This window comes from Leucoraja erinacea, chromosome 5, assembly GCF_028641065.1.
Source record: "Leucoraja erinacea ecotype New England chromosome 5, Leri_hhj_1, whole genome shotgun sequence".
Taxonomy (NCBI): Eukaryota; Metazoa; Chordata; class Chondrichthyes; order Rajiformes; family Rajidae; genus Leucoraja; species Leucoraja erinaceus.
The window spans coordinates 15,988,028-16,014,046 of NC_073381.1; the positions used below are offsets into that span (position 1 = coordinate 15,988,028).

Genomic DNA, 26,019 nt, shown 5'->3' on the forward strand with positions numbered 1-26,019 from the left:
GAGTTACTCCAGCTTTTTGTGTCTATCTTAGCTGAAGCATAACCTCCCTACCTGTGTGTTCAATTCTCCCAGGAATAAGCAATAACATTGTGTTCATGTTACTACTAACTTGCTCTACTTGTTGTATTAGCCTTTTTGTGAATCAAGCACAAGGTTCACCTAGATCCCCCTGCATCTTGGAGTTCTGCAATCTCTCAATTTTTGTCTCCCTTCTTCCTACTGACTGTAGTCGAGGGGAGAAAGCTGAAAGAGAAGTGGACGGACTAGAAGGGCCGAGATGGCCTGTTTCCATGCTGCAAATTGTTATATGCTTATGGTTATAAGTGGCGGCTGGGCAAACCCTGGCAAGTAAAGGGGGGGGGGGGGGGGGGGGGGGGGGGGGGGGGGGGTTGATTGGTAGATGCATGCACGGACAAAGGCCAGAGGTGGGAAGAAGGCAAAACACTGTGAGATAAGGAGAGAAGATGCATGAAATGTGAAGCCAGAGGAATAGATATGGGTAGAAGGGGAAACGGTTGTTGTTGTAAGTGGAATATGAAGTGCTGTTCCTCCAGTTTGCCTGTGGCCTCACTCTGCCAGTGGAGGAGGCCCAGGACAAAAAGCTTGGTATGGTAATGGGAAAGGGAGTTAAAATGGTTAGCAATCCAGCAAGCCTTGGCGGAACAAGTGCAAGTGTGCATTGAAATGGTCGCCTGGCTATGCTTGGTCTCACCAATGTAAAGGAGATCACATTGGGAGCACCAAATGTAGCGAATGGTGCAGGAGGTGCATGTGAACTTCTGCCTCACCGTGTAGGGCATCTGGGGTCCCTGGATGAATGTGAGGGAGGAGGCATAGTGGCAGGTGTTACGGCTTCCGGCTCAGTGTATAGGTGCGTGGTAGAATCTTGAGGAAGTTGACGGGCAACAAGGAAGAACCTGGATTCAATATTGACCTCAGCTGCCGTCTGTATAGAATGTCCTAATTCTCCTGTAACTATGTTTTCCTCATCTCGGTTTGAACTGTTGCCGTCAGGCAGACGGTACAGATCTACAAGGACAAGGACAAATAGACTAAAAAACAGTTTTTACCCCACTGCTATAAAAAAGCACTAAATGTAGCCGCCAAGGAACGCAGGGGCGATACAGACTAAGGGACTGTGGTAACTGTGAAATCGACAGAAGGATGGAGGGTTGGGTGTGTATGCGTGCTTTGTCCGTGATATTTATTTAGTTGTTTATCTTTATTATTTTACCGTGTATGTATCGTTAGCTTTAGAAATGTTTGAATGCTGCACTGACTGGCTGACATTTTAAATTTCGTTGTACATGGTCCATGTTACAATGACAATAAAGAAACTATTCTATTTCTATTCTATATGGATGTCCCCTGGGTGTGTGCAATAGAATTTTGAGGAATTTGTTAGAAACATAGACAATAGGTGCAGGAGTAGGCAATCCAGCCCTTCGAGCCAGCACCGCCATTCAATATGATCATGGCTGACCATCCAAAATCAGTAGCCCGTTCCTGCTTTTTCCCTATATCCCTTGATTCCGTTAACCCTAAGAGCTAAATCTAACTCTCCCTTGAAAGCATCCAGTGAATTGGCCTCCACTGCCTCCTGTGGCAGAGAATTCCACAGAGAATTTCACAACTCTGAGTGATGGGAAACAAGAGAGAAAAAAGGGTTGGTGTAGGATTAGTGTAAATGAATGATGGGTGATATGTGAAGACCCAATGGTGAATGACTGTGTGAAAACACATCTCCACATCGCTGCCACAGTTCTAGCAAATCACATTTGTGTCCTCCCTTCGTCCTTGACATCCATCCTAAAGTGTGATCCCTGAAACTACACTCGATACTCCAGCTGAGGCCCTGCCAATGATTTATTAAGATTGGATGGCTTCTTTTCTCAAATTTGATGTTGTCTTCCTGTGTGGAAATTGCAATTATGTGCAGTGTCATTGAGTGTCAGAATTGAGTGACCTTGCATGAATGGTCAACTTCTTGTGACAGCAAGAGCATCTTGAAGCTAATTAAATGTGACCACTGTAGCCACGTGCAGACAGGATTCACTTCCTAAGTAGGATTCGGAGCAAGAGAGGCCAGGCCGCCTCACAGTGAAGGCTCTCCGACTCAGAAAGCAATCAGATTCTGCGGCCAGGAAGCAATTTCATCAATCCAGCATTGGGTGTGTGAAGAAACATAGAAACATAGAAAATAGGTGCAGGAGTAGGCCATTCGGCCCTTCGAGCCTGATCATCCAACTCAGTATCCTGTAACTGCCTTCTCTCTATATCCCCTGATCCCTTTAGCCACAAGGGCCACATCTAACTCCCTCTTAAATATAGCCAATGAACTGGCCCCAACTACCTTCTGTGGCAGAGAGTTCCAGAGATTCACCACTCTCTGTGTGAAAAATGTGAAAAATATTTTCCTCATCTCGGTCCTAATAGGTGCAGGAGTAGGCCATTCGGCCCTTCGAGCCTGCACCACCATTCAATATGATCATGGCTGATCATCCAACTAAGTATCCTGTACCTGCCTTCTCTCCATACCCCCTGATCCCTTTAGCCACAAGGGCCACATCTAACTCCCTCTTAAATATAGAGAATGAACTGGCCTCAACTACCTTCTGTGGCAGAGAATTCCACAGATTCACCACTCTCTGTGAAAAAAATGTTTTTCTCATCTCGGTCCTAAAAGATTTCCCCCTTATCCTTAAACTGTGACCCCTTGTTCTGGACTTCCCCAACATCGGAAACAATCTTCCTGCATCTAGCCTGTCCAACCCATTAAGAATTTTGTAAGTTTCTATAAGATCCCCCCTCAATCTTCTAAATTCTAGCGAGTACCAACCGAGTCTATCCAGTCTTTCTTCATATGAAAGTCCTGACATCCCAGGAATCAGTCTGGTGTAGTTCATGGCAAGTTGAAATTGAAGAGGTTGCTTCAAATGCTGTTACATTGGTGTGATATATCTGGTACCTGTTGTAAATCGGATTCTGAGTCTGAAGAAGGGTTTCAGTCCGAAACATTGCCCATTTCCTTCGCTCCATAGACGCTGCCGCACCCGCTGAGTTTCTCCAGCAGTTTTGTCTGCCGTAAATCGGATTCTTCCTGGTTAGTTAACCCAGGTGCAACACTGTTTAATTGTAACTTTTTATTGACTTGGGAAAGCAATCGTTGAGAATTCATGGTCAAAATGACCTCTCCTCTTCTCTCAATTGCCACTTCCTCTCGCCACCACTCAGGAAGTTGCAGTTTTAGATCACCGCGGATTTCAGCACCGTCATCTTATATCACCAATTTCCAAAGGGAGAAACAGATGTAGAACTTGCAAAAGTAAACAATTGCAGAGCTATAGTGAACTTGAAGATTGTTATGACATTCTGGGACCTGTTTTGACTGGGCAATGGTGGCGAACAAAATGCACTGCTATATCACCTCACCTCGTTTTTGTTTCCGTTGATGGTTGCCGTGTCCTGCAGGCACATGTCGCCTAGTGTATGTCATTAGCAGGAGCCCGTGTTGCCCCTTTAGGCTCCAGTCCCCTGCCTCCAACCCCAATCTACTCCATCAGATGGAGTCAAGAAAGTTTTCCCCGCCCGCCACACACAACCCCACACACAACCCCACACGCACCATCCCAGCATCTGCCCACCTTGTCAATTTCCCACCGCCGGTGCTGCCTGACGGCGGAGTTCTTCATGCAGCTCTCCTTAATGCTGCAGAATTCTAGTTACAGGGGTGGCGATAGCGGCGAAGACTTGCTTTGTAATTACGTTTCCTTTCCTATACGTTGCTGTCCAATGTCCCCGTTCCCCAGCGACGTGACGTGCTGTTGGCCAGGGACCCCAACATCTCTCTCCACCCCCCACCCCCCAGTACAGTTCAGACGAGTGGAGCGGAGCTGAAGCTTTTTGTTCCTTCATCCTGGGGGTGGGGGTTGGTGATGGGAACGGGAACGGGGACAGGAGAGCTTGCAAGGTTCAACAGCCGATGCCTGTTGCTGGGGGGCAGGGGAGGTTACAGGGCTCAGAGTAGCGACCTGTTAGTGTGGGGGAACTGGGGAGGTTGCATTGGTCGCAGGAGCGACCTGTTAGTGCTGGGAACGGGCGAGGTTGCAAGGTTCAACAGTAGCGATTTGCGGTGAACTGGGCTGCATAGTATGTGTGTGTGAGAGAGAGAGAGAGGGAGGTGTCGCTGTCCCGGTGCTGGCTGTAGGTTGACACGGGGAGGGAGGGAGAGAAGGTGCTGGGGGCGGCACTCCTCCTGCCCGGCTGCAGCTTCAGCCTCACCCCCTCCCCCTCGGTGAGAGGCCGGAGAGGGAGCGCCAGGCGAGGGCGGCATTGCTCGTCCACGCACCATGACGAGCGCCAAACTTCGCCTCGGCGGCCGCTGGCCAAAGTTGCCCGACTGAAAGTTCACCTCGCTGCCCCTGTGAGCCCGAGCGGACGGACGGACGGACAGACAGAGTGATGTGGGCGGTGAGGTGAGCGGGGGACAAGGTTGGCTCGGTCCTCCCCTCCACAAGCAGCGGGCAGGGCTGCAGCGCCGGGGCTGGACATGAGGAGAGAGTCAACCCCGCACTGGGCGAAGAAATGCAAAAGGTTTCTGCTTCCCTCAGAAAGCCAGGAAGGTGGCATGTTGAAAATGTGATGTTCTTATTTGATGAATGATCTGGTTTTGCAACGTCCCGGGATATTTTAAGCACGACCTGTATTGTTATCCTTCTGGAATTTGCTTTGTGGATGTTACGGAGAGCTGTTTTATATCTGTTCACTGTGAATTGTTTTGCTTGCAAACGGACTGCAAGTAGTCGGCGAGACATCGCCAGGGCCATTGTCCCCGTGATTGCCAGCAGATGAAGTCGCACACTCTTCCCTGGATGCTGCCTGCAAGGATTAGGGGTTGTGGGCGGAGGAGAGAGGGGGGAATGCCACGGATTTTCAGACGGAAAGACCTTGTGGTCTATTTTCAACACTGCCTATTTGCCACTGATTGAGAGAGGAGTCTATGCACTTTAGTGAATACATTTTTTCCGTCTGCAGCAGATTACAATCAGGTAAACAAAAACTGTCACAATTGCACTGGATTTTTTTTTGTAAACGACTCACTTTAGATGCCACTGAGGTGTGAAATTTATATATTTTTTATGAGCTGATTATACTTTTTGATCTCTTCACGTTGTGGAATTGTGGAATATCTTTAATATTGCACAAGGAATCTTTTTGTGAGCTTGGAGCCACTATTTTACACTACCACCAAACAAAAAATGGGGAAACCACTCAGTCGACCCGACTGCCTTCGTCAAAATCCAGGCTGTGTAGGAGTGACGGACGAGGAGGACATTAATATAGATGACTGCTATGTTCCGCAGAGGTCCATCTATGACACGGTGAGGCTGAACGAGCAGATCGACTCGGACTCCAAAGGGAGCTTGGCGTCGAGGCACTTGACAGAACGATACCGCCCCTACAACCAGAGGACATTGGACTTGGCCCCATCAGGCAATGGTACACTCTTGGTGCCGAGTGCCCTCGAGCTGAGGGCCAGGGAGAGCAGCAGACTGGATGAGAAGATGATTTTTGACGCTTTGAAACTCACCAGCAACGTTGTGCGGTCGTCCGGAGGCCCAAAGCTGAAAGCCATCCCGGAGAGGAAAGAGCATCGGCGTTCCTGGAGGACATTCGTCCCACCGTTTGCTGACTATCCCAGCAGGACGGAGGCTCTGCTTTCGGAGAGTGCTGAGGCGGCTAGTTTGTCCAGCTGGAGCCAGGGCAAGGGGACCACGGGCTCCCTCACCTCCGAGGAAGACTCGGGGCTGTCCAGTCCATCTGACAACAAAGATGCAAAGTACCGGTGGATTAACGGGAAGAAGGTTCGATACCGGAGCTTATCCTCAGTGGATGGAATACCAACAATGAAGGGCAGCGATGCCACAGGACCTGGTTCCATCAGCAACACGGGTGATGGGCAAATGTCACCACAAAATCCAATTAGCGTGCATTCTACTGCAAAGAGTGATGATTACGTCGTCTCCTCAACTGAAGAGATTGAGCTCATTATGGTCATCGATGGTGACGCAGGAGGAGAGGGTACTTTTAAGCACAGTATGGAGAGGAACCTTGGCCGGCCAATCATCGAGGAAATGGCCACAGGCGGATCCAACTTCACCTCCGCACCTGAGGAGATAATATGCAAATTATATGAGGTTCAACAAGACGAGATGGTAGCAAAAGAGGGAAAAGAAGATGTATCCACGGAAGAAACATCCTACTGGGACACGGTGATCGAAAGTCAATCGGAACATGACAGTGGGCAGGCTGGGTTGGAACCAGATGGTCCTTTGTCTAATCCTGTGGAAAGCCCCATTGCTGTTGAAAGCCCGAACCCTGAGAGCAAAGGCTACTACGAGAGCACGCCGGTGATGGATGAGGTGTGTGATTGTAGGACTGCAGCCGTGATAGGAAGGACTGACTCAACCAGCAGTTGGCTGTGCACTGATAAGGTAAATGAAGCACGTGTGAAGAATGGGCTGGGTTTACACACCAGGGCCTGGGAAAGGGCTTCTGATAGCACCCAACACTTTGTGAAGTCCCACCGCCGTTGCCAGGTAACCAGTTTCCTAGCAACATTTTGAATATTAAATTGCAACAAGGTTGAATTAGATGGGGTGAGCACTATGGATTTGAAAGCAGGAGGCTGCCTGTGACATGACTGATAGTTTCCAGCTGTTTATTGTGTGGTTATTAACCAGCTGGTGTCTGTTACTCGTCATGTCCTGGTGTTCCTCTACACTAATACATTTAACTTGCAGCAACCGGGCCTGTGGTGGAAAGTCTCCTCACCACGTCATTCATATCCACGCAATCATCAATTTTAAAACCTCACTGGCTAAGAGTCTTTGTGACTTAGTAGCATTTTGCGGTTTGGGGGAATGCCACGTTTTGAGCCTGTCTTTTTCATTGAAACAGCCTTTTTAATCTTTTTGCCTGTATATCAGAAACGGAACCATGGAGTTATGTCATCACTTAACAATGCAATTTAGTTGCTCTTAGCTTTCAGAGTAATGAAGGACTTGGCAGGACATTTCAAGGTAAAAGAGACAGACACAGATTGATTACACTTGAGGTATTGTCTCAAGCCCTGCAATTTTTTCACCATGTTAGCGTAATTGATGGAGTTTAGCATCAAAAGTTGCCTTAAAGAAATATCACCACTGGTGCTACTTTGCTGACATAATTGATAATTTTGATATATGTGCAACAATGTATATCACATCAGCACTTTTCCCATTCAACTCTTGCACAGTGTGATATTGCCACATATACTTTGCTCAGTTTTCCTTCAACAGATGATAAAATTAATCCAGTCAGATTCGCTCCTTATTCTGTCACAGTCTTGCTTTAATTTGGAAACACTGAATGAAAGCTACCTATGCAATAAACTCTCAAAATATCTGCAGCTTCACAATCAAAACAGTTAATATTAGTTGTATATCATGACGTTGATAACCTAAAACATACCACTATAACATTCACTGCATGTTGCTGGGATTTTTGTTCTTTTCATTTGCCGGTTCCTACCTCATCTAACTATTTTCAGTGCCACTGCTTTTCTTTGTTTTTCTTTTTTGCATGTTTTTGTTCACCTTTCTCTTTTACTATCTCTCCTTCTGCCCATCTTTCATTTTCCCCAATATCTCTGTTGTCACTGTAGTCAAATATATCTTTTGAAACCCGCTTGTCTTTTGCGTCGGAGGCCTTCCTCAATATGGATTTTGTACTTCTGCTTAAGTCCCAGAGGTGCACCAGCTCTGCAGCCTGGTGGAGGTGAGCATTTGCTCTGGCACAGTGTGGAGCTGGTGGGGGGAGGAGAGCACAGTTTAAGAGCTTCTGTGGCAAAGTCTTGAGCTGGACCTTGAGCTTGAGTTTGGGCTGCTGTGGTGGGGCAGGCTGGGGATGGGTAACAGGAGATACCATGCAGAGAGACTTGGACAAGGTGGGCAAATGCAGCAGGTAAGTCTCAGTCCTGTGGCGGCAGTTCTTGGCGAGAGAATGGCAGTCCCAAATGATTAAATCTGTTAATGTGCAGAAATGGTAGCCAGTATTAAGGATCACCAATGCTTGAATGTGTTTTTCATCAAATTCAGCAGCCCTTCGAAAAGTTTATTTTCCTTTGAAGTTGCTGCATCATAAGATGGAGATGATGCTTTTTCTGTACACATTAGATCAACTACTTCCAGTTACTCACATTAGGGTATTGTTTATAGTTCTGTTTGCCAATCTATACGTTTGGTGTACACTTCTGGTGGCTATGCCATAGGATGAACATGATTAAGTTGGAAAAGGTGCAAAAAGGACACAAGAATGTTGCCCGGGGTCGGGTACCTTTCAGCGCTGCCCTTTTCGGCACCGCTGTTTTGGCGCCTCCGTTTTGGAGGGTTAGGGTTGGGTCGGGTTGGGTACTTTTCGGCGCTGCAAAGGAAACGATCTGCTTTAAGTTTTCTACTTATTTCATTCCCTATGGCACATTAGCACAGTCTTATATCAGTGCTAATGCTAAATACATATGACAAAATAAATTCAAGAGCATGCTGTAGTGTGAATAGAAAACATATAGAAACATAGAAATTCGGTGCAGGAGTAGGCCATTCGGCCCTTCGAGCCTGCACCGCCATTCAATATGATCATGGCTGATCATCCAACTCAGTATCCCGTACCTGCCTTCTCTCCATACCCTCTGATCAATAGTCAATAGTCTATAGTCAATAGTCTATTTATTTGTCATTTGGACCCCTGGAGGTCCAAATGAAATGCCGTTTCTGCAGCCATACATTACACACAAATAGACCCCAGACACAACACAATTACATTTTACATAAACATCCATAGCTGTGATGGAAGGCCAAAAAAACTTATCTCTCCACTGCACTCTCCCCCCCCCGATGTCAGAGTCAAAGTCAAAACCCCCGGCTGGCGATGGCGATTGTCCCGCGGCCATTAAAGCCACGCCGGGTGGTGCGAGGTCGCACACCGGGTCTTGATGTTAGAGCCCCCGGCGTGCGCTCGCACAGTCCCGCGGCCGTTCCAGCCGCGCGGGGCAGTGGTGCTAGGCCCCGCTCCAGGAGCTCTTCGACCCCGCAACTCGGGCGGGAGAAGTCGCCGTTGCAGGAGCCCCGAAAAGCGGTCTCCCTCCAGGGAGCCGCGGGCTCCCGGTGCCGCAGTCCGCAGACCCGCAGCAGCAGCCTCCCAATCTCCGGAGGTCAGGCAGCAGCCGCGGCAGCAGCAGCGGCAGCGCTCCTCCACCGCTCCGGTCTCGGCCAGCTCCGCGACGGTGAGGTGAGTCGGCACCTGAGTCCCCGGCTTCTTCCTGTTGGAGGCCGCTCCTCGTTGCGGCCTCAACGACAACTGAGACCCGACGAGAAAAGGTCGGGTCTCCAGTGCAGGGAGAGATTTAAAAGTTTCCCCCCACACACACACACACCACAACATAAAATAACAAAAACTACATTAAAACACAGACAAAAAATAATAAAAACGCGGACAGGCTGCAGAGGCCGCTGCTGACCAGAGTCGCGCCGCCTACCGGATCCCCTTAGCCACAAGGGCCACATCTAACTCCCTCTTAAATATAGCCAATGAACTGGCCTCGACTACCCTCTGCGGCAGAGAGTTCCAGAGATTCACCACTCTCTGTGTGAAAAAAGTTCTTCTCATCTCGGTTTTAAAAGATTTCCCCCTTATCCTTAAGCTGTGACCCCTTGTCCTGGACTTCCCCAACATCGGGAACAATCTTCCTGCATCTAGCCTGTCCAACCCCTTAAGGATTTTGTAAGTTTCTATAAGATCCCCTCTCAATCTCCTAAATTCTAGAGAGTATAAACCAAGTCTATCCAGTCTTTCTTCATAAGACAGTCCTGTCATATGAAATGAAATGCAGGTCAGTAAATTTTCATGAACTTTCTAAAACGTTAAAAATCCCCATCGGCCATCCCTCACGAAAAGCAGTCCTGAATGCTAACCCTAACCCTCCAAAACGGAGGCGCCGAAACGATGGCGCCGAAACAGTGGCGCCGAATGGTACCATTCCAGTTTTGAGGGCATGAGTTGTAAAAATCAATGGATAGGCTGGAATCTGTTTTACCTGAAGGCAAGGAGTCTGAAGGATGACATGATAGAGGTATATGAAATTATAAGAGGCATAGATATGTTAGCCAGGGTTTGTTTGCCATGGTAAAGGTGTCTAAAACGTGAATGGTTTTATTAATGTGAAAGGGAGGAGGTTTAAAGTAGACCTAAGGGATAAATATTACTCCCAAAGAGTAATTGGTATATGGAATGAGATACCAGAGGAGGTGGTGGAGGCAGTTACGTTAACAACATTTAAGAGGCATCTTAAGGTCAGAAGTAATAGGAGCAGAATTAGGCCATTCGGCCCATCAAGTCTACCCTGCCATTCAAGCATGGCTGATCTTTCTCCCTCCGAACCCCATGCTACAGATTCCTCACCCCCTGAATAAATAAATTCCGTCTCATCTCCTTCCTAAAAGAATGTCCTTTAATTTTGAGGTTATGACCTCCAGTCCAAGACTCTCCCACCCGTGGAATCATCCTCCCCACATCCAAAGCATCAGAGCAGATAATGGAAAGAGCAGAGCACAGGGGAATATGCTGTACAACACTAGAAATCAAACTGAAGTGACCAGAACCCAGAAGGGGAAAAGGGTGTTGACCCGAAACGTCACCTATTCCTTTTCTCCAGAGATGCTGTGTGAACCGCTGGGTTACTCCAGCTTTTTGTATCTGTTTTCTGAAGTGACCAGAAGCTGAGGAATAAGCAACTCTAACAGCCAACATCAGATGATCTAAGAATATATTGTCCTTCATACAATTTTTAAAGTAGATCAGGACTTCCGTACTTCACAGTAACAATTGTTGCAAATCAGTTGGAATACCAAGTTATTTTCTAAGAAAATGAGTTATATCTTATTTGTGTACTTTTAATTCTTTATTCCTCTGATTCAGGCCTCTTGCATATCCCCTACATTAATTGCTACTTTGTTAGTCGTCATTCCTTGAGCCTCAATCAAGCCGCAGAGTTACTTCCCCAAACTCCAATTGTTTCCTCCTTGACGACATCCTGGCAAAGTCAAAGTCAGTGATATTTTACTGGTTTTCACAGGAATATGTGGCTGAGTGAATCATCTTGTTTGATGATGGTCCCATGCAGCAACTTGGGATGTCATTGTTATGTGGAGGGCAGTGGATATCTAGTGGTCACTAAGTAGGAGTATAACAGAGTCCTAGGATGGTACAGGTTCAAAGCTGACCAAAGATGTACACAAAATGTTGGAGTAACTCAGCGGGACCGGCAGCATCTCTGGATAGAAGGAATGGGTGACAATTTTGGGTGGAAACCCTTCTTCAGTCTGCCTGTCCCGTTGAATGCAGGGCTGGGATGGCGCATCCTAGGCCTGCACTCGTCCTCCAGCACCTAGACCGCCAGGGGACCGATGCAAGGATTTTTTGTGGATTTGAGCTCTGCATTCAACACCATTGTGCCAGAGCTACTACACTCCAAACTCTCCCAGTTGACTGTGCCTGAACCCCTTTGGCTGTGGATCATCAACTTCCTGACAGGCAGGAAGCTGCATGTGAGGCTGGGGAAAGCACATCTCGGATCTGCAGACCCTCAGCATAGGAGCACCACAAGGCTGTGTACTCTCCCCTCTCATTTAATCTCTCTACACCAATGACTCCACCTCCACATACTTGTTTGTCAAGCTTCTCATGTTTGCCGACGACATAATCCTGATTAGACTGATCCAGGATGGGGAGAAATCTGCCTACAGACAGGAAGTGACACAGCTGGCATCCTGGTGCCTTCGCAAAAACCTAGAGCTCAATGCTCTTAAGACGGCGTGGAATTAATTGTAGATGTTAGGAGATCTCCCCCTCTCCTCATCTTCTCCATCATGGTCTGGTTTGGCTCGGCCACCAAGCATGACATCCGGAGGCTGCAGCACATCATTCGAAGGTTGTTGGCTGCAACCTTACCCCCCTCCATCGACAAACTGTATACTGCAAGGGCCAGGAAGAGAGCAGGTAAGATCATCTCTGACCCCTCTCAACCTGGCCACAAACTCTTTGAAGCACCTCCCTCTGGAAGGTGACTCCGGACTGTCACAGCCAGACATAAAAACAGCTTTTTGCCACGAGCAGTAGCTCTACTCAACAGCCAAGATTTTGTAGCCTCCTTGTGCTCTGGTATTTAATTTAATTCTTCACATGTTTAAATTATAATGTTTTATTTTTAATTGTTCACTGTATATGGTGTTGTTACTTGCGAGCAAAGCACCAAGGTAAATTCCTTGTAAGTATACTTATTTGGCTAATAAAATGTATTCGATTCAATTCAATTTGTGTCTATCTTCGATGTAAACCAGCATCTGCAGTTCCTTTCCACTCATAGCCGACCAATGTGATCCATTGTGCTTATGCTGGCTGTTTGGTAAATTTATTCGATGTCCTGGTTTGTCAGAGTACAGGCAACATTTAGGTTGTGCTTAGTGTATTGGCCTCTCTTGACACGGGTATCTCGTCAACCTAATGTCAAACTGGAAACTGCAGAACATGTTGCCTAGACTTCTCAAAGTCTGGTTGGACTAGCTCGTCAAGTCAAGTCAAGTTTATTTGTCACATACACATACGAGATGTGCAGTGAAATGAAAGTGGCAATGCTCGCGGACTTTTGTGCAAAAGACAAACAACAAAACAACCAAACAAATTATAAACACAATCATAACACACATATTCTTTTACATAATAAATAATGGAAGAAAAAACGTTCAGTAGAGTTAGTCCCTGGTGAGATAGGCGTTTACAGTCCGAATTGCCTCTGGGAAGAAACTCCTTCTCAACCTCTCCGTTCTCACCGCATGGCAACGGAGGCGTTTGCCTGACCGTAGCAGCTGGAACAGTCCGTTGCAGGGGTGGAAGGATGATTTTATTTGCTCTGGAGTTGCACCTCCTGTTGTATAGTTCCTGCAGGAGGGCGAGTGAAGTTCCCATAGTACGCACTACTCTCTGCAGAGCCTTCTTGTCCTTGGCAGAGCAATTCCCAAACCAGATGGTAATGTTCCCGGACAAGATGCTTTCCACCACCGCTGCGTAGAAGCACTGGAGGATCCTCAGAGACACTCTGAATTTCCTCAATTGCCTGAGGTGGTAAAGGCGCTGCCTTGCCTTACTCACGAGTGCTGAGGCGTGTGATGCCCATGTCATATCCTCGGAGATGTGGACTCCCAGATATTTAAAACAGTTCACCCTATCCACAGGATCCCCATTTATCCTCAATGGAGTGCACATCCTCGGATGATGTGCCCTCCTAAAGTCCATGATCAGCTCCTTCGTTTTTTTTGATGTTCAAGAGGAGGCTGTTATCCTGGCACCAGAGTGCTAGATCAGCCACCTGCTCCCGGTAGGCCTTCTCATCGTTGTCTGAGATCAGGCCCACCACCACTGTGTCATCAGCAAACTTAATTATTGAATTGGAGCTAGGGACTTGGGTCCGCACAAGAGGCCAACATTGAAGCAACTGAGGTCTTGGAGCATTGTCGGGCTGGAGAAGTTTAGAAAGGTGCGAAAGGGAATGATGTAGAGGAGCTTGATTTTCTGGATGGTGACTTTAAAATCAATACTCTGCATTTAAGCTACAATTGCGGCAAGTTGCTGAATACCATGAAATGAGCTGGTAGGTGCTTTAAATGGATGAATTTTACTGGAGGCAATGGAGCATTACCCTGCTGGATCCACCGAAAGTTGATGGAATATGAGAGATGAAGGCAAGATAATGAGGTTCTGCTTAAGCAATGGATAGAATAGTGGAACATTTTCATCTAGGATTCTACAATCCGGGCTCCTTATTTCTTTTGTTAAACTATTGCATTAAGGTTAAAACAATATTTGCTTGTAAATATTATAGCTTGCATTATGTTGGCAATTATCAGGTGTGTTGCTTTGGCTAGTGGTGCCAGTCTTTAGTTTAAAGATACAGTGCCGAAATGGGCTCTTTGGCCCACCGAGTGTGCCACACTATCACCCTCACAGTAGAGATCATTTACAATTTTACCAAGCCAATTAAACGACAAAATCTGTACGGGAATGTGGGAGCAAACCCACGCAGGTCACTGAGTGAATGTACAAATTCCCTGCAGACAGCACAAATAGTCATGATTGAACACGGGTCTCTGGCGCAGTAAATGTGGATAAATGTGAGGTTATCCATTTTGGTGGCAAAAACGGGAAAGCAGACTATTATCTAAATGGTGGCCGATTGGGAAAGGGGTAGATGAGCAGCGAGACCTGGGGTGACTGTCAATGGTAATACTCTGCATTTAAGGTAGACATGCAGGTGCAGCAGGCTGCTAAATACCGAATGGTATGTTAGCTTTCATTGCTTTAAATGGGTCTCCAAATCTGAGGAAGGACATTATTGCCATAGAGGGAGTGCAGAGACGGTTCACCAGACTGATTCCTGGGATGTCAGGACTGTCTTATGAAGAAAGACTGGATAGACTTGGTTTATACTCTCTAGAATTTAGAAGATTGAGAGGGGATCTTATAGAAACTTACAAAATTCTTAAGAGGTTGGACAGGCTAGATGCAGGAAGATTGTTCCCGATGTTAGGGAAGTCCAGGACAAGGGGTCACATCTTAAGGATAAGGGGGAAATCCTTTAAAACCGAGATGAGAAGAACTTTTTTCACACAGAGAGTGGTGAATCTCTGGAACTCTCTGCCACAGAGGGTAGTTGAGGCCAGTTCATTGGCTATATTTAAGAGGGAGTTAGATGTGGCCCTTGTGGATAAGGGGATCAGGGGGGATGGAGAGAAGGCAGGTACGGGATACTGAGTTGGATGATCAGCAATGATCATATTGAATGGCGGTGCAGGCTCGAAGGGCCGAATGGCCTACTCCTGAACACCTAATTTCTATGGCGCATGTAAGGCAGTAACTCTACCACTGCGCCACCATGCCTTCCTTTTGGGAAGGTAAAGGACAAGCCATTCAGAGCAGTACAGATAGTTCCAATTTACAGAAGCACAGTGGTTCAATGTTGCCTGCTGTGAAACTATCATTCTAGGACTCTGTTATGGGCCTGTCCTAATTAGGCGGCTCTTTAGACAACTGCCAGGGACTAATTTGACGACAACCCACGACAGCAAAAATTGGTGCCACCATCGGCAAAATTCTTTTCAACATGTTGAAAAATTTTCAGCGACAAGTTTTGCTGTCGTAGGTGTTGTCGTAGGTTGTCGCCAGGTGTCGTGGGCGAATTCCATATACATTAGTCCCTGGCAGTCGCCTAAAGAGTCGCCTAACTGGAACAGGCCCATTATTCCCCTTTTTAGCGACCACAAGATATCCATTGCTCTCCAAATTGCAATAACTTCCCAAGTTGCCCCATAAGACCATCATCAAACAAGATGTGTCATTTTCCCAATGATTGTTCAAGCTTAAAGCTTGCAGCCTTTTATTTCACAGTTGGCTATTTAAATACGTTAATCAGGGTTCTTTTTTGAATTATTTATTAATTTGGAAATGCATTAGTTCAGATGAAAGGCTGTATCTGGAGATGGCTTTTATGAAGACTGCGAAAATCTTAACGTCAAAATAAGTTTGCTGTAGTTGTTCCAAATTATTTGATCTTTTTTGCTGCATGAAGATAATTACCAACTCTTGTGTACAGGCTGCTTTATTCTTGCTACTGTGCATTTCTCTATTTAATTGAATTACTCATCCTTTAAAGTCAAAATCTAGTGTGCATTGCCACTTAATGAAAATGATGGGAACATATGATAAAACCCATTGCTGAACCATAATGAATGTGCAGCCCATTACGTCCAAGACGTCTGTGGGGATACTTTGGCTCCACCAGAGTCTCCACTCGATCAGCACACAGACCAACGGAAGGAATGTCAGGCTTGGGGAATGCAGTTCAACCCATCTGATCCTGCTGGCCTTTAAGAGTACTTTTCGTGTGAACGTTCTTTCCTTGTCAATCTGACGGCCTGTGATTTTGTGTACTGCGTTTCGGACACTCCCTCATGTGCTTTTTAACTTTGGAGATACAGCGGGAACCGAGTCCGCACCGACCAACGATCCCCACACATTAATACACACACACTAGGAACAATTTACACTTATCCCAAACCAATTAAACTACACACCTGTACGTCTTTGGAGTGTTGGAGGAAACCAAAATGTCGGGAGGAAAACCCTTGCAGGTCACGGGGAGAACGTACGTACTCCATACAGGCAGCACCCGTAGTCGGGATCGAACCCGGGTCTCTGGCCCGACACACCTGTACGTCTTTGGAGTGTTGGAGGAAGCCAAAATCTCGTGGGGAAAACCCTTGCAGGTCACGGGGAGAACGTACAAACTCCATAGTGGCAGCACCCGTAGTCGGGATCGAACCCGGGTCTCTGGCGCTGAAGGCGCTGTAAGGCAGCAACTCTACTGCTGTGCCACCATGCCGCACAGGTGTCATAGGGGTATCTGTCTCAAACACCCTTTTAAGGCAGTGAGTCCTTGGTCCACCCTCAGTTTCTCTCAGCTTTCAACTTCATTCCGTTGACCTCTTTGCTAAGGAATGTAGACTCTGCTTGTTTGCTCTGTCTCACCCTTGTATAATTCTGCTCACCTCAGACATTTATATTTCTCACTCCTTTGTGTACTTAATTATTTTCCCATTAAATTCTCTGCCCTAAATTTCCTTTAAGCATTGAGTTCAGCTCACTGGCCATGTAAGTTGAAGGTGTTTCTTTATTCAGCCTCTGGGAACACTGTCAACGTACACTGTTTATGTTCACTCAGATAACCACACTAGCCCATGAACGAATAAAGATTTAATCTCAGAAAACAGCCTGTGATGCAAACTTCAGATGGTAACTAAAGTAACTATTTGGGCTGTGATATAATATAGAAAATGTTCATGATATTGCAAAAAACAAAATCAGCAAAAAATCCTCAGTTAGTCACAAAGTAACCATGTTTGATTTTGGTGATCACTGATTAGAATAGTTTTGAAGAGGAACTAAATTGCAGCACATTCATGGACTGGTTTTATCTGATGTTGGCTGATGGTTTCGAGGCCATTTGGTTGAGTTCCATGATCAGAGCTTTAAAGAAGATGAAGTTTATGGAACTAATGGCAAATTAGGTGAATGGAAAATTGTTTTGACATTATAAACAGCAAGGCAGAGTGAATAATGAGATTGGAATCAGATCTGTTGTGTGTTTCCTGCTGTTTGGAGTAATTATAAATAATGTGTGTGACTAATTATAAATTTGCTGAGAACAATCTCTGTGACCTGTGAGTCATATAAAGATTTCGCTAGGTCCATCAAGTGCCTGAGCTTTGTTGTGACAGGTGGATTTAATCAGGGATAAACTCAAGCAATCCATATTCCATTAACAAAGGTGGAAAAATAAATGGGATTTAGAGCTGATTGAGGCTGCTTCCAGTACGGCTGAGTTGCTCGCAAGATGCACCCTGAGGGCATTTGGTTCTGTGTCGTACGACTTATTGGTTGCATGCATTTAGCATATAGTGTGTGCAAAGTGGCTCAGTCAACCTTCAAAAGAAAATGTATTCATTTGAGGCGTTACAAACTAAATGACAAGGTTAATGCAGATCTGTATTTTGAGGAATGTTTCGCTGAACTGAAGGGTTGAAAGAACTGGGGCTCATAGTTTTTTTTAAAGAGGTGCGGCTGATTTCATCATTTTTTGTGAAGTATGTTACTTAAGCAAGAGGGTGATTGGAGAGCGTGCATGGATGCTGTGTGCTGTACATGTTCTTCAGGGTCAGTGCACAAATGACAATTCCTTTTGCATGTTGAGGGTCACAAAATGAATGTTAGTTGAATTGAGAAATGAATTGTCTGTTTAGGAATAAGAGCTATAATGGCGAATAGTGCAATTCATGAACTGAAGCCTTATGTTGTCGGAATAGGAAGGGAATGGGATCTGCCTTGATTAAACATGACTTTGTTAAGTTTGAGGTTTCATATCGGGTGAACTTTACAAAACATGGATAAGAGGTTCAAGATACAAGGTTCCCAGATACTTTTAGCTGCCCGATGTAAACGCAAGAAACTACAGATGCTGGGATTTTGAGCAAATTACTAGGGAAAGATAACGGGTCATTCAGGCAGCATCTGTGGGGGGAATGGACAGGCGGCATTTCAGGTCGCGGCCAATCTTCTGCCAGGTTGAACAAGCACCTTGGTCCAAAACATGAAGGTAGACAAAAATGCTGGGGGAACACAGCGGGTGAGGCAGCGTCTATGGAGAGAAGAAATCGGCGACGTTTCAGGTCGAGACCCTTCTTCAGACTGACGTCGGGTGGGTGGGGAGGACAAAGCAAGGAAATAGAAAGGAAGAGGCGGGGACAGCTGGGAAGGGGAGGGGGGGAGAAAGCAAGGACTATCTGAAATTGGAGAAGTCAATGTTCATACCGCCGGGGTGTAAACTAACTAAGCAAAATATGAGGTGCTGCTCCTCCAATTTGCGGTGGGCCTCACCCTGGCAACGGAGGAGGCCCAGGACAGAAAGGTCAGATTCAGATTGGGACAGGGAGTTGAAGAGCTGAGCCATCGGGAGATCAGGTTGGTTAGTACGAACTGAGTGGAGGTGTTGGGCGAAGCGATTGCCGAGCCTGTGCTTGGTCTCGCCAATGTAAAGCAGTTGACACCTGGAACAGCGGATGCAGTAGATGAGGTTGGATGAGGTGCAAGCCTCACCTGGCAGGACTGCTTGGGTCCTTGGATGGAGTCGAGGGGGGAGGTGAAGCGACAAGTGTAATACCAGGGGAGGGGCGAATTGACCAGAGAGTTACAGAGGGAAGGGTCTCTGCGTAAAGCCGAAAGGGCTGGAGATGGGAAAATGTGGCCAGTGGTGGGGTCCCGTTGGAGGTGGCGAAAATGTTGGAGGATTATATGTTATATTGTGACGGCTGATGGGGTGCAAGGTGAGGACAAGGGGGACTCTGCCCTTGTTACAAGTGGGGGGGATGGGGAGAGAGAGCATCTCCGATGCCCTGGTCCTGGATGCAGATGCGGTGTGGACGGAGGAATTGGGAGTAGGGGAAGAAGAAGTGTAGGGTGAGAAGAAGTGTAGTCCAGATAGGTATGGGAGATAGTGGGTTAGTAGTCTGTTGCCTGCGATGGAGATGATGAGATCTAGGAACGGTAGGGAGATGTCAGAAAAGATGCAGGTGAATTTGAGTGCCAGATGGAAATTAGTGGTCCAAAACATTGTCTGTTTATTCTCTCCCCAGATGCAGCCTGACCCACTGAGTTACTCCAGCATGTTGTGTTTTACTTTGGCTGCACCATGCTTTGGAGAGCTATCTTTTTTCATTCAATCAGCCATAAGTCTTCACTTCAATGCCATTTTTGATCATTTCGACTCCTAAATGATTCCCCTCCCCGCCTCCAACCCCCTCCCGAGTTTGCACCTTGCGGAGTAGATCACATTCCGACTCCAAAGGGCAGATAAGAAAAGGAAGCCCTAAGGGCAGATCATTGTCTGAATGGCTATGTATGTGAACAATGGCTTTCTGGTGCAGATGTAATCTCACTCGGGTTCATTTTGCATAGTGGAAGCAGTTTAATGAACCTTGGAATTTCAGCTTTCATTGAGCACAGCATTCAGTTTTGTTCGTGGCTCATGTATATTGCATTGTCGAGCAGAGAATTTCAAAACCTGACCGCCATTGATGTTTACCGAAGGACTTGTTTTTTAGTTTTTGACGAAATTAATCAGTTTCAATATTTCTTTTGCAAAGATTTGCCCAAATTGTCTGTCGGGATCAAATCCTTCGCTCGCTGCTCCTTTTTATTTCCAACTTCATTTCTTTGCCACAATAACTGAATTTTTGTGCTGTGAGACAAAAGGCATTGTTTGTTTGCACTATTGTTTGTTTGTTGTGTGTGTGTGTGCATACCCACCCACACACACACACATCCACACACACACACACACACACACACACACACACACACACACACACACACACACACACACACACACACACCCACACACCCACACACCCACACACACACACACACACACACACACACACACACACCACCCACACACACACACACACACACACACACACACCCACACACACACACCCACACACACACACACACACACACACACACACACACACACACACACACACACACACACACACACACACACACACACACACACACACACACACACACACACACACACACACACACACACACACACACACACACACACACACACACACACACACACACATACACATACACACACACACACACACACACACACACACACACACACACACACACATATATACACACATACACACACTATACACATTTTTTTTCTTATTTATTATATTGTTTACAGAGTACAATGTTAACATGTTCTGTGTTGCTACTGCAAGTAAGAATGTCATTGTTCTATCTGGAACATATGACAATAAAACGCTCGACTCTTGACTCCCATTAAATATCAGTACTGCTACAGCAGTGCTACTGCATTTCACCAACCAATACATAACATGACTTTGAATGTATTAATACTTACATATACAAAACACTATGGGAGGAGAAAAATAACAAAAAGGACAGAAAGATGGAATTAATGACTGCAAGGATTGTGATGCAAGGGGGAAGGGTTAGGCGTCTGGGAGAGGAGAAGGTCTTTTAGTGATAATGGGATAAGTACAGAACCAAAAGGGCCTGGTGCAACTGTTAATGGCAATGGTGGCATCATTACTTGCTGATTTGGGGAAAATTATCACTTCTCAGGGCAACAGAAGATTTGTGCTGATGTTGTCATTGAAGAGGGTAGTTTCTTGGAATAAAATTGCACCCTCCTTCCAAAGTAAATTTATTTCCTTATTCTATTTTGTTTTTTTTATCTCTGTGAAGAAGTTGATTGAAACAATATTGTACTATTATAATTATAATATTAAAAATATTCTAAAAAGGGAATAAATCAGAGTGCAATGTCAGTGTAAGGGTCGGGGAAGGTGACGTACGGTGGACGTTGGGGAGAGTGAGTAGGTGGTCGGGTGAACAGTGGCTGCGGGGAAGAGAAGTTGGGGGGAGGAGGAGTGGTGGAGATGGGGAGTGGAAGATCAGCACAGTGGCGCGCGCAGCTGATAGAGCTGCTGCCATTCAGTAGCAGACACCTGCGTTTGGCCCTGACCTCGGGAGGTGTCTGTGGTTTGCACTTGCTCCCTGTGACTGCGTTGGTTTCCTGTGGGTGCTCCAGTTTCCCCCCCATGCCCATGCATGCGGGTTTGTGGGTTAATTAGCTTCAGTAAAATTGCCTCTAATGTTTAGAGAGTGGATGAGAAAGAGGGATAACATAGAAATAACGGGTAGACAAAAATGCTGGAGATACTCAGCTGGTGAGGCATCATCGTGGAACAGTTTCTCACTGGATGTGGTGGGTCTGTGGAACGGGGCATGTGGTCAGGATCGAACCCAGGTCTCTGGCGCTGAAAGGTAGCAACTCTACCGTTGTGCCACCCCGGGAACGGGTGATCGATGGTCAGCATCGACTTGGTGAAGGGCAGAAGGGCTAGTTGTCATGCTGTATCTTTAAACTAAACTAAAGTGGGAAGGGGGTATGGGGTAAACTAGAACGGGGGAGGACTGATATAGAGACAGCAGGACCAAGAGAAAGTGGGGTAGAAAAGAGGGGTTTGGTAGAGTGAAGGATGTGAAAAAGAAAGGAGAGGGGCCAAGGCCAGCTTGAGGAGAAGAGGGACTGAGAGAGTTAATGAGGAAGGGTAGTGAGGGAGGTGGGCAGTTATAGTGTGTGCAGCATGTCCATCAGTATGGTTTGTGAATTAGTAGGTGTGTATATGCATGAATCCACATGCTGTTTAAATCCATGCCACAAAGTGTAGTTGCAAACTGTCTTGGGGCTGCTGGTCATTGGACCAACACCTCGCTCGGTCTAACCCACAAGCCACTGGTGTGACCACTTCATGTTAAAATAATTCCCATGCTGGTATCTTACTCTTCGTCCTTTACTGAAAACGAGTCGTCCTTAGCACAGAGGAACTCCCTGAGAAGATGGTGAAAGTTTAGAGCTGTTCAGAGGGTGTGGGTGTGAACTACATAAATGTGGGGACATTGAATTGCAGATGTTGGTCTGCATAAAAGGACACAAAGTGCTGGAGTAACTCAGCGGGTCACGGTCATCTCTGGAGAACATGGATGGATGATGTTTCGGATTGGGATTGTTCTTCAGTCTGAAGAAGGGACCTGACTCGAAACATCATCCATCCATGTTCTGCAGAGATTCTCCTTGACCCGCTGAGTTACTCCAGCACTTTGTGTCCTTTTATGGACTGAATAAGCTGGAGGGACTCTTATCACAGTAGCAAAATAATGTTTATTTCATTCTGAGCGCTTTTTGCTTCCTATTCTTTTTTTTGGTTAAAGTCGGATTAGGTAATATTGAAATGGAATGACTCATTTCTATAAGTGTGCTGTAATGCTCTTCACCCCCTTGTTCAAACCGTAGGTATTTCAAAAGAAAGAGATCGAGCCACTTCAGACTGTGCTCCAGGAGATTAATCGAATTGGCCAAGGATTGATTCAGAGTGCGGGTAAAAATACCAATATCCAGAAGTTGGAACATGACCTTGAAGATGCAAACGCCCGTTGGAACACGCTCACCAAAAAGGTCAGTTCACTCTCTGCCTCCATCCTCACCCCTTAAGGGTTTGATGGTTGCTGTTCGATGGTGGAACCTGCTGCAGACCCGCTGGTTAATTTGGATCGGTTGTTGTGCCCAACAGGTTGCGGAGCGAGCGGCCAAGCTGCAGGAAGCACTGTTGCATTGTGGCAGGTTTCAGGATGCACTTGAATCGTTGCTCGGCTGGTTAACGGATACCGAGGAACTCGTGGCCAACCAGAAGCCTCCTTCAGCCGAGTTCAAAGTCGTCAAGGCTCAGATTCAAGAACAAAAGGTAATTGAACAAGGCTAAGCAAATTGTAGAATTGGTACAAAGGCATTGCTAAATGTTGGTGCTTTTTTTTTATGATGGAATAACTTTTAAGTTGGAAGTGGGACTCTTCAATTCTTACAACTTATATAAACTGACCTCAGGAGTAACTCAGCGGGGCGGGCAGCATCTCTGGAGAGAAGGAATGGGTAATGTTTCGGGTCAAGACCCTTCGTCAGACCTCCATTGTCTGGTGACTACAAAATGCCAGGAGTGATGCCGGCTCTCAGTCAACGAGAGGATGGGGAATGTCTTTTTAAGCTCAAAGCTGGTTTTCTGGGTAGTGGTCGGGTTTGGGGAGGGATGGAGGTGGAGGTGGTAGGGGGAATCTGTGAGAGGGCTTGAGTGTTATCCCAACATTTGGAGGGTTTCATAGGATGAGGGACTTGGGGAGCCCTTATTTAATGTGGCAACCCTAAAGCAGGAATTCCACATAGAAGTAATTTAAAGTTACATCTGCATCGTCTAGTTCTTTTTGCGAGTACGTACGTATGTATGAGAACGAGAGCTGCTTGTGTACAGGAGTGCATGTATAAACGTGTTCATGTATGTGTCTAAATGTGTGTGTGTTGTGTGCAAGCGTGCACCCATTGCAAAATCCAGCTTGAGGTAAATATATACATTTCTAAGTGAAAAATTGATCAATATGTTTATGAGCAAGGAAAAGAAGGGTGAGATTAAGAGGGCTGGAAAGAGGCTTGTGTGGGTCATAAACAATGAATGACATTACTGCGTGCATTATATTTGTAAATCAACGAGATTTATTGATATGCAACGTAAACTCGCATAGTGGTTCAGTGCAGAGGCTTGATACTGACGTGTGATACTGTGGGGAAAGCATTGAGTTATCTTCAGCCGGTATTGATGTCATGAGAGTGATTGATGTTGTGGTTCCCAACCTCAAGAGCTTGCGTTAATGTGGCAGGAGGTGAGGGCATTGAAGGGCATTAGATGTGGGAGAAGAGGGGATGTGGGGTGGAAGGGCAGTTTGCATCAGAGAAAGGGTGTGGAGGGGATGCAGTTTTTGTAGAGGAGGAGAGGGCGGGCAGTTTACATGGGGATGGGGGACACAGACTGGATTATGCAGGTCCGCGTGTGAAGGAGGGTTTCAGTGGGGCGTAGTGTCCAGGGGGCAGGTCAGGCTGTGTGTGGGACAATAAACTGGTCATATTGTATGGAGGGGGGTTTGAGCAGCTCGTAGAGTGTGGAGGGATTCTGCTTGGGTCGGAGGGTGATTTAGGCAGGTCAGAGCAAGTGGGGGGGGGGGGGGGGGGGAGATGGGGATTCAGCAATTTACCTGGGTCAGACTGTGGAGGGATGTTGCTCAGGTTGAAGGGGCCGGGGAGCGTTTTACACACTCGGGGGGGGTAGTTTTTTTTGGGGGGGGGGGAAAGTCTTTTTTGTTCAGGGGGGGGGGAGTAGGGCAGTTTATGTGGGTCATGGTGTGGGGGGAGAGCAGTTTGCACTGGTTTGAGGGAGCGGGGGGGGGGGGTGGAGTCTACTCGGAGCTTACGAGGAGCAGGACATGCAAGGTGTCATTTGGATTATCTGCTGTGTTAGAATTGTTCGTGTGACCGCCTATCCCTCTCTCTATGCCATGCAGTTCACAACTGGGGGATTACTAGTTTATGACTGCACTTTGTCCTCTGACCTCCTCAGCCGAATGCAGGAAACACACACACACACACACACACACACACACACACACACACACACACACACACACACACACACACACACACACACACACACACACACACACACACACACACACACACACACACACACACACACACACACACACACACACACACACACACACCCCTCCCTTCACTGTAAATGAGAGCCCTGTGCTCAAAGCTGAGTGTGAGGGAAGGTGCGGCTTGGGGAGCCAGTTGCCGTGCCCAGCAATTGACTTGTGACTGGAGGTGACCTCTCACCAGAGTGCATCGATCATCTGCATGGAATTGAGGTCTTTGGCTATTTTAACGCACACACATACACACAGCTGACTCGGTGAGATGACATTTTAATGAAGTATTGCAGTTGAACACGTTAAAACATCATCACTCAATTGGCCAAAAGTAAGGGAACCAGCTGCCTGTGCCTGTCCGAATTGGCGAGTTGGCGAATCTCACTTGGGGAAACTGCAGCTTCAGCTTCCGTGGGTCAGGAAGGATTAAAACTCTTCATGCCACGTATCGCCTACTGTTCCCTGTCTCACCACTCCCTCGCTTCTTTATACCACTATCTTCCCTCTCCACTCTCAGTCCTGATGCATTGTCTCAGCCCGAAATGTCGACCATTCCTTCCCTCCACCCCTCCCTCACAGAAGCCGCCTTTCGTGCTGAGTTCCTCCAGCAGTTTGTTTTGCGCATGTGCCTCAGGGTTAAAACCTTGTTATCAGTTGCTCAGTGTCCTTCAACGTGGCACAGCGGTAGAGTTGCTGCCTCACAGCGCCAGAGACCCGGGTTCCATCCTGACTGTGGGTGCTGTCTGTACGGAGTTTGCACGTTCACCCCGTGACTGTGTGTTTTCTCTGGGTGCTCTGGTTTCCTCCACATTCCAAAGACGTGCAGGTATATAGGTTAATTGGCTTCTGAAAAGTTCCCCTTGCATGTAGGCTGCGAAACTGGAACAACATAGAACTAGTGTACGGGTGATCGATGGTTGGCTTTTCGGTTTTTAGTTTGGAGATAGAGCGTGGAAACAGGCCCTTCAGCCCACCAAGGGCATGCCAGCCAGTGATTCCCACACACTAGCACTATCGTACACAGTCTTGGGACAATTTACAATTTTACCAAGCCAATTAACCTACAAACCGGTACGTCTTTGGAGTGTGGGAGGAAACCGGAGCTTCCCGGAGAAAACACATGCAGGTCACGGGGAGAACGTAAAAACTCCGTACAGACAGTATCCGTCCAACTCG

The 26,019-nt window shown here is 46.7% G+C and overlaps 1 protein-coding gene across 1 annotated transcript in view; it reads left to right on the forward strand.

Annotated features, from left to right (window-relative positions):
• The window catches only part of LOC129696942 (dystonin-like), a 529,669-nt gene that overhangs the window by 408,372 nt on the left and 95,278 nt on the right, over positions 1–26,019 (forward strand). The window contains 2 exon segments of the mRNA XM_055635073.1: positions 22,607–22,768; positions 22,884–23,054. Coding sequence (XP_055491048.1) covers positions 22,607–22,768; positions 22,884–23,054 — 333 coding nt within the window.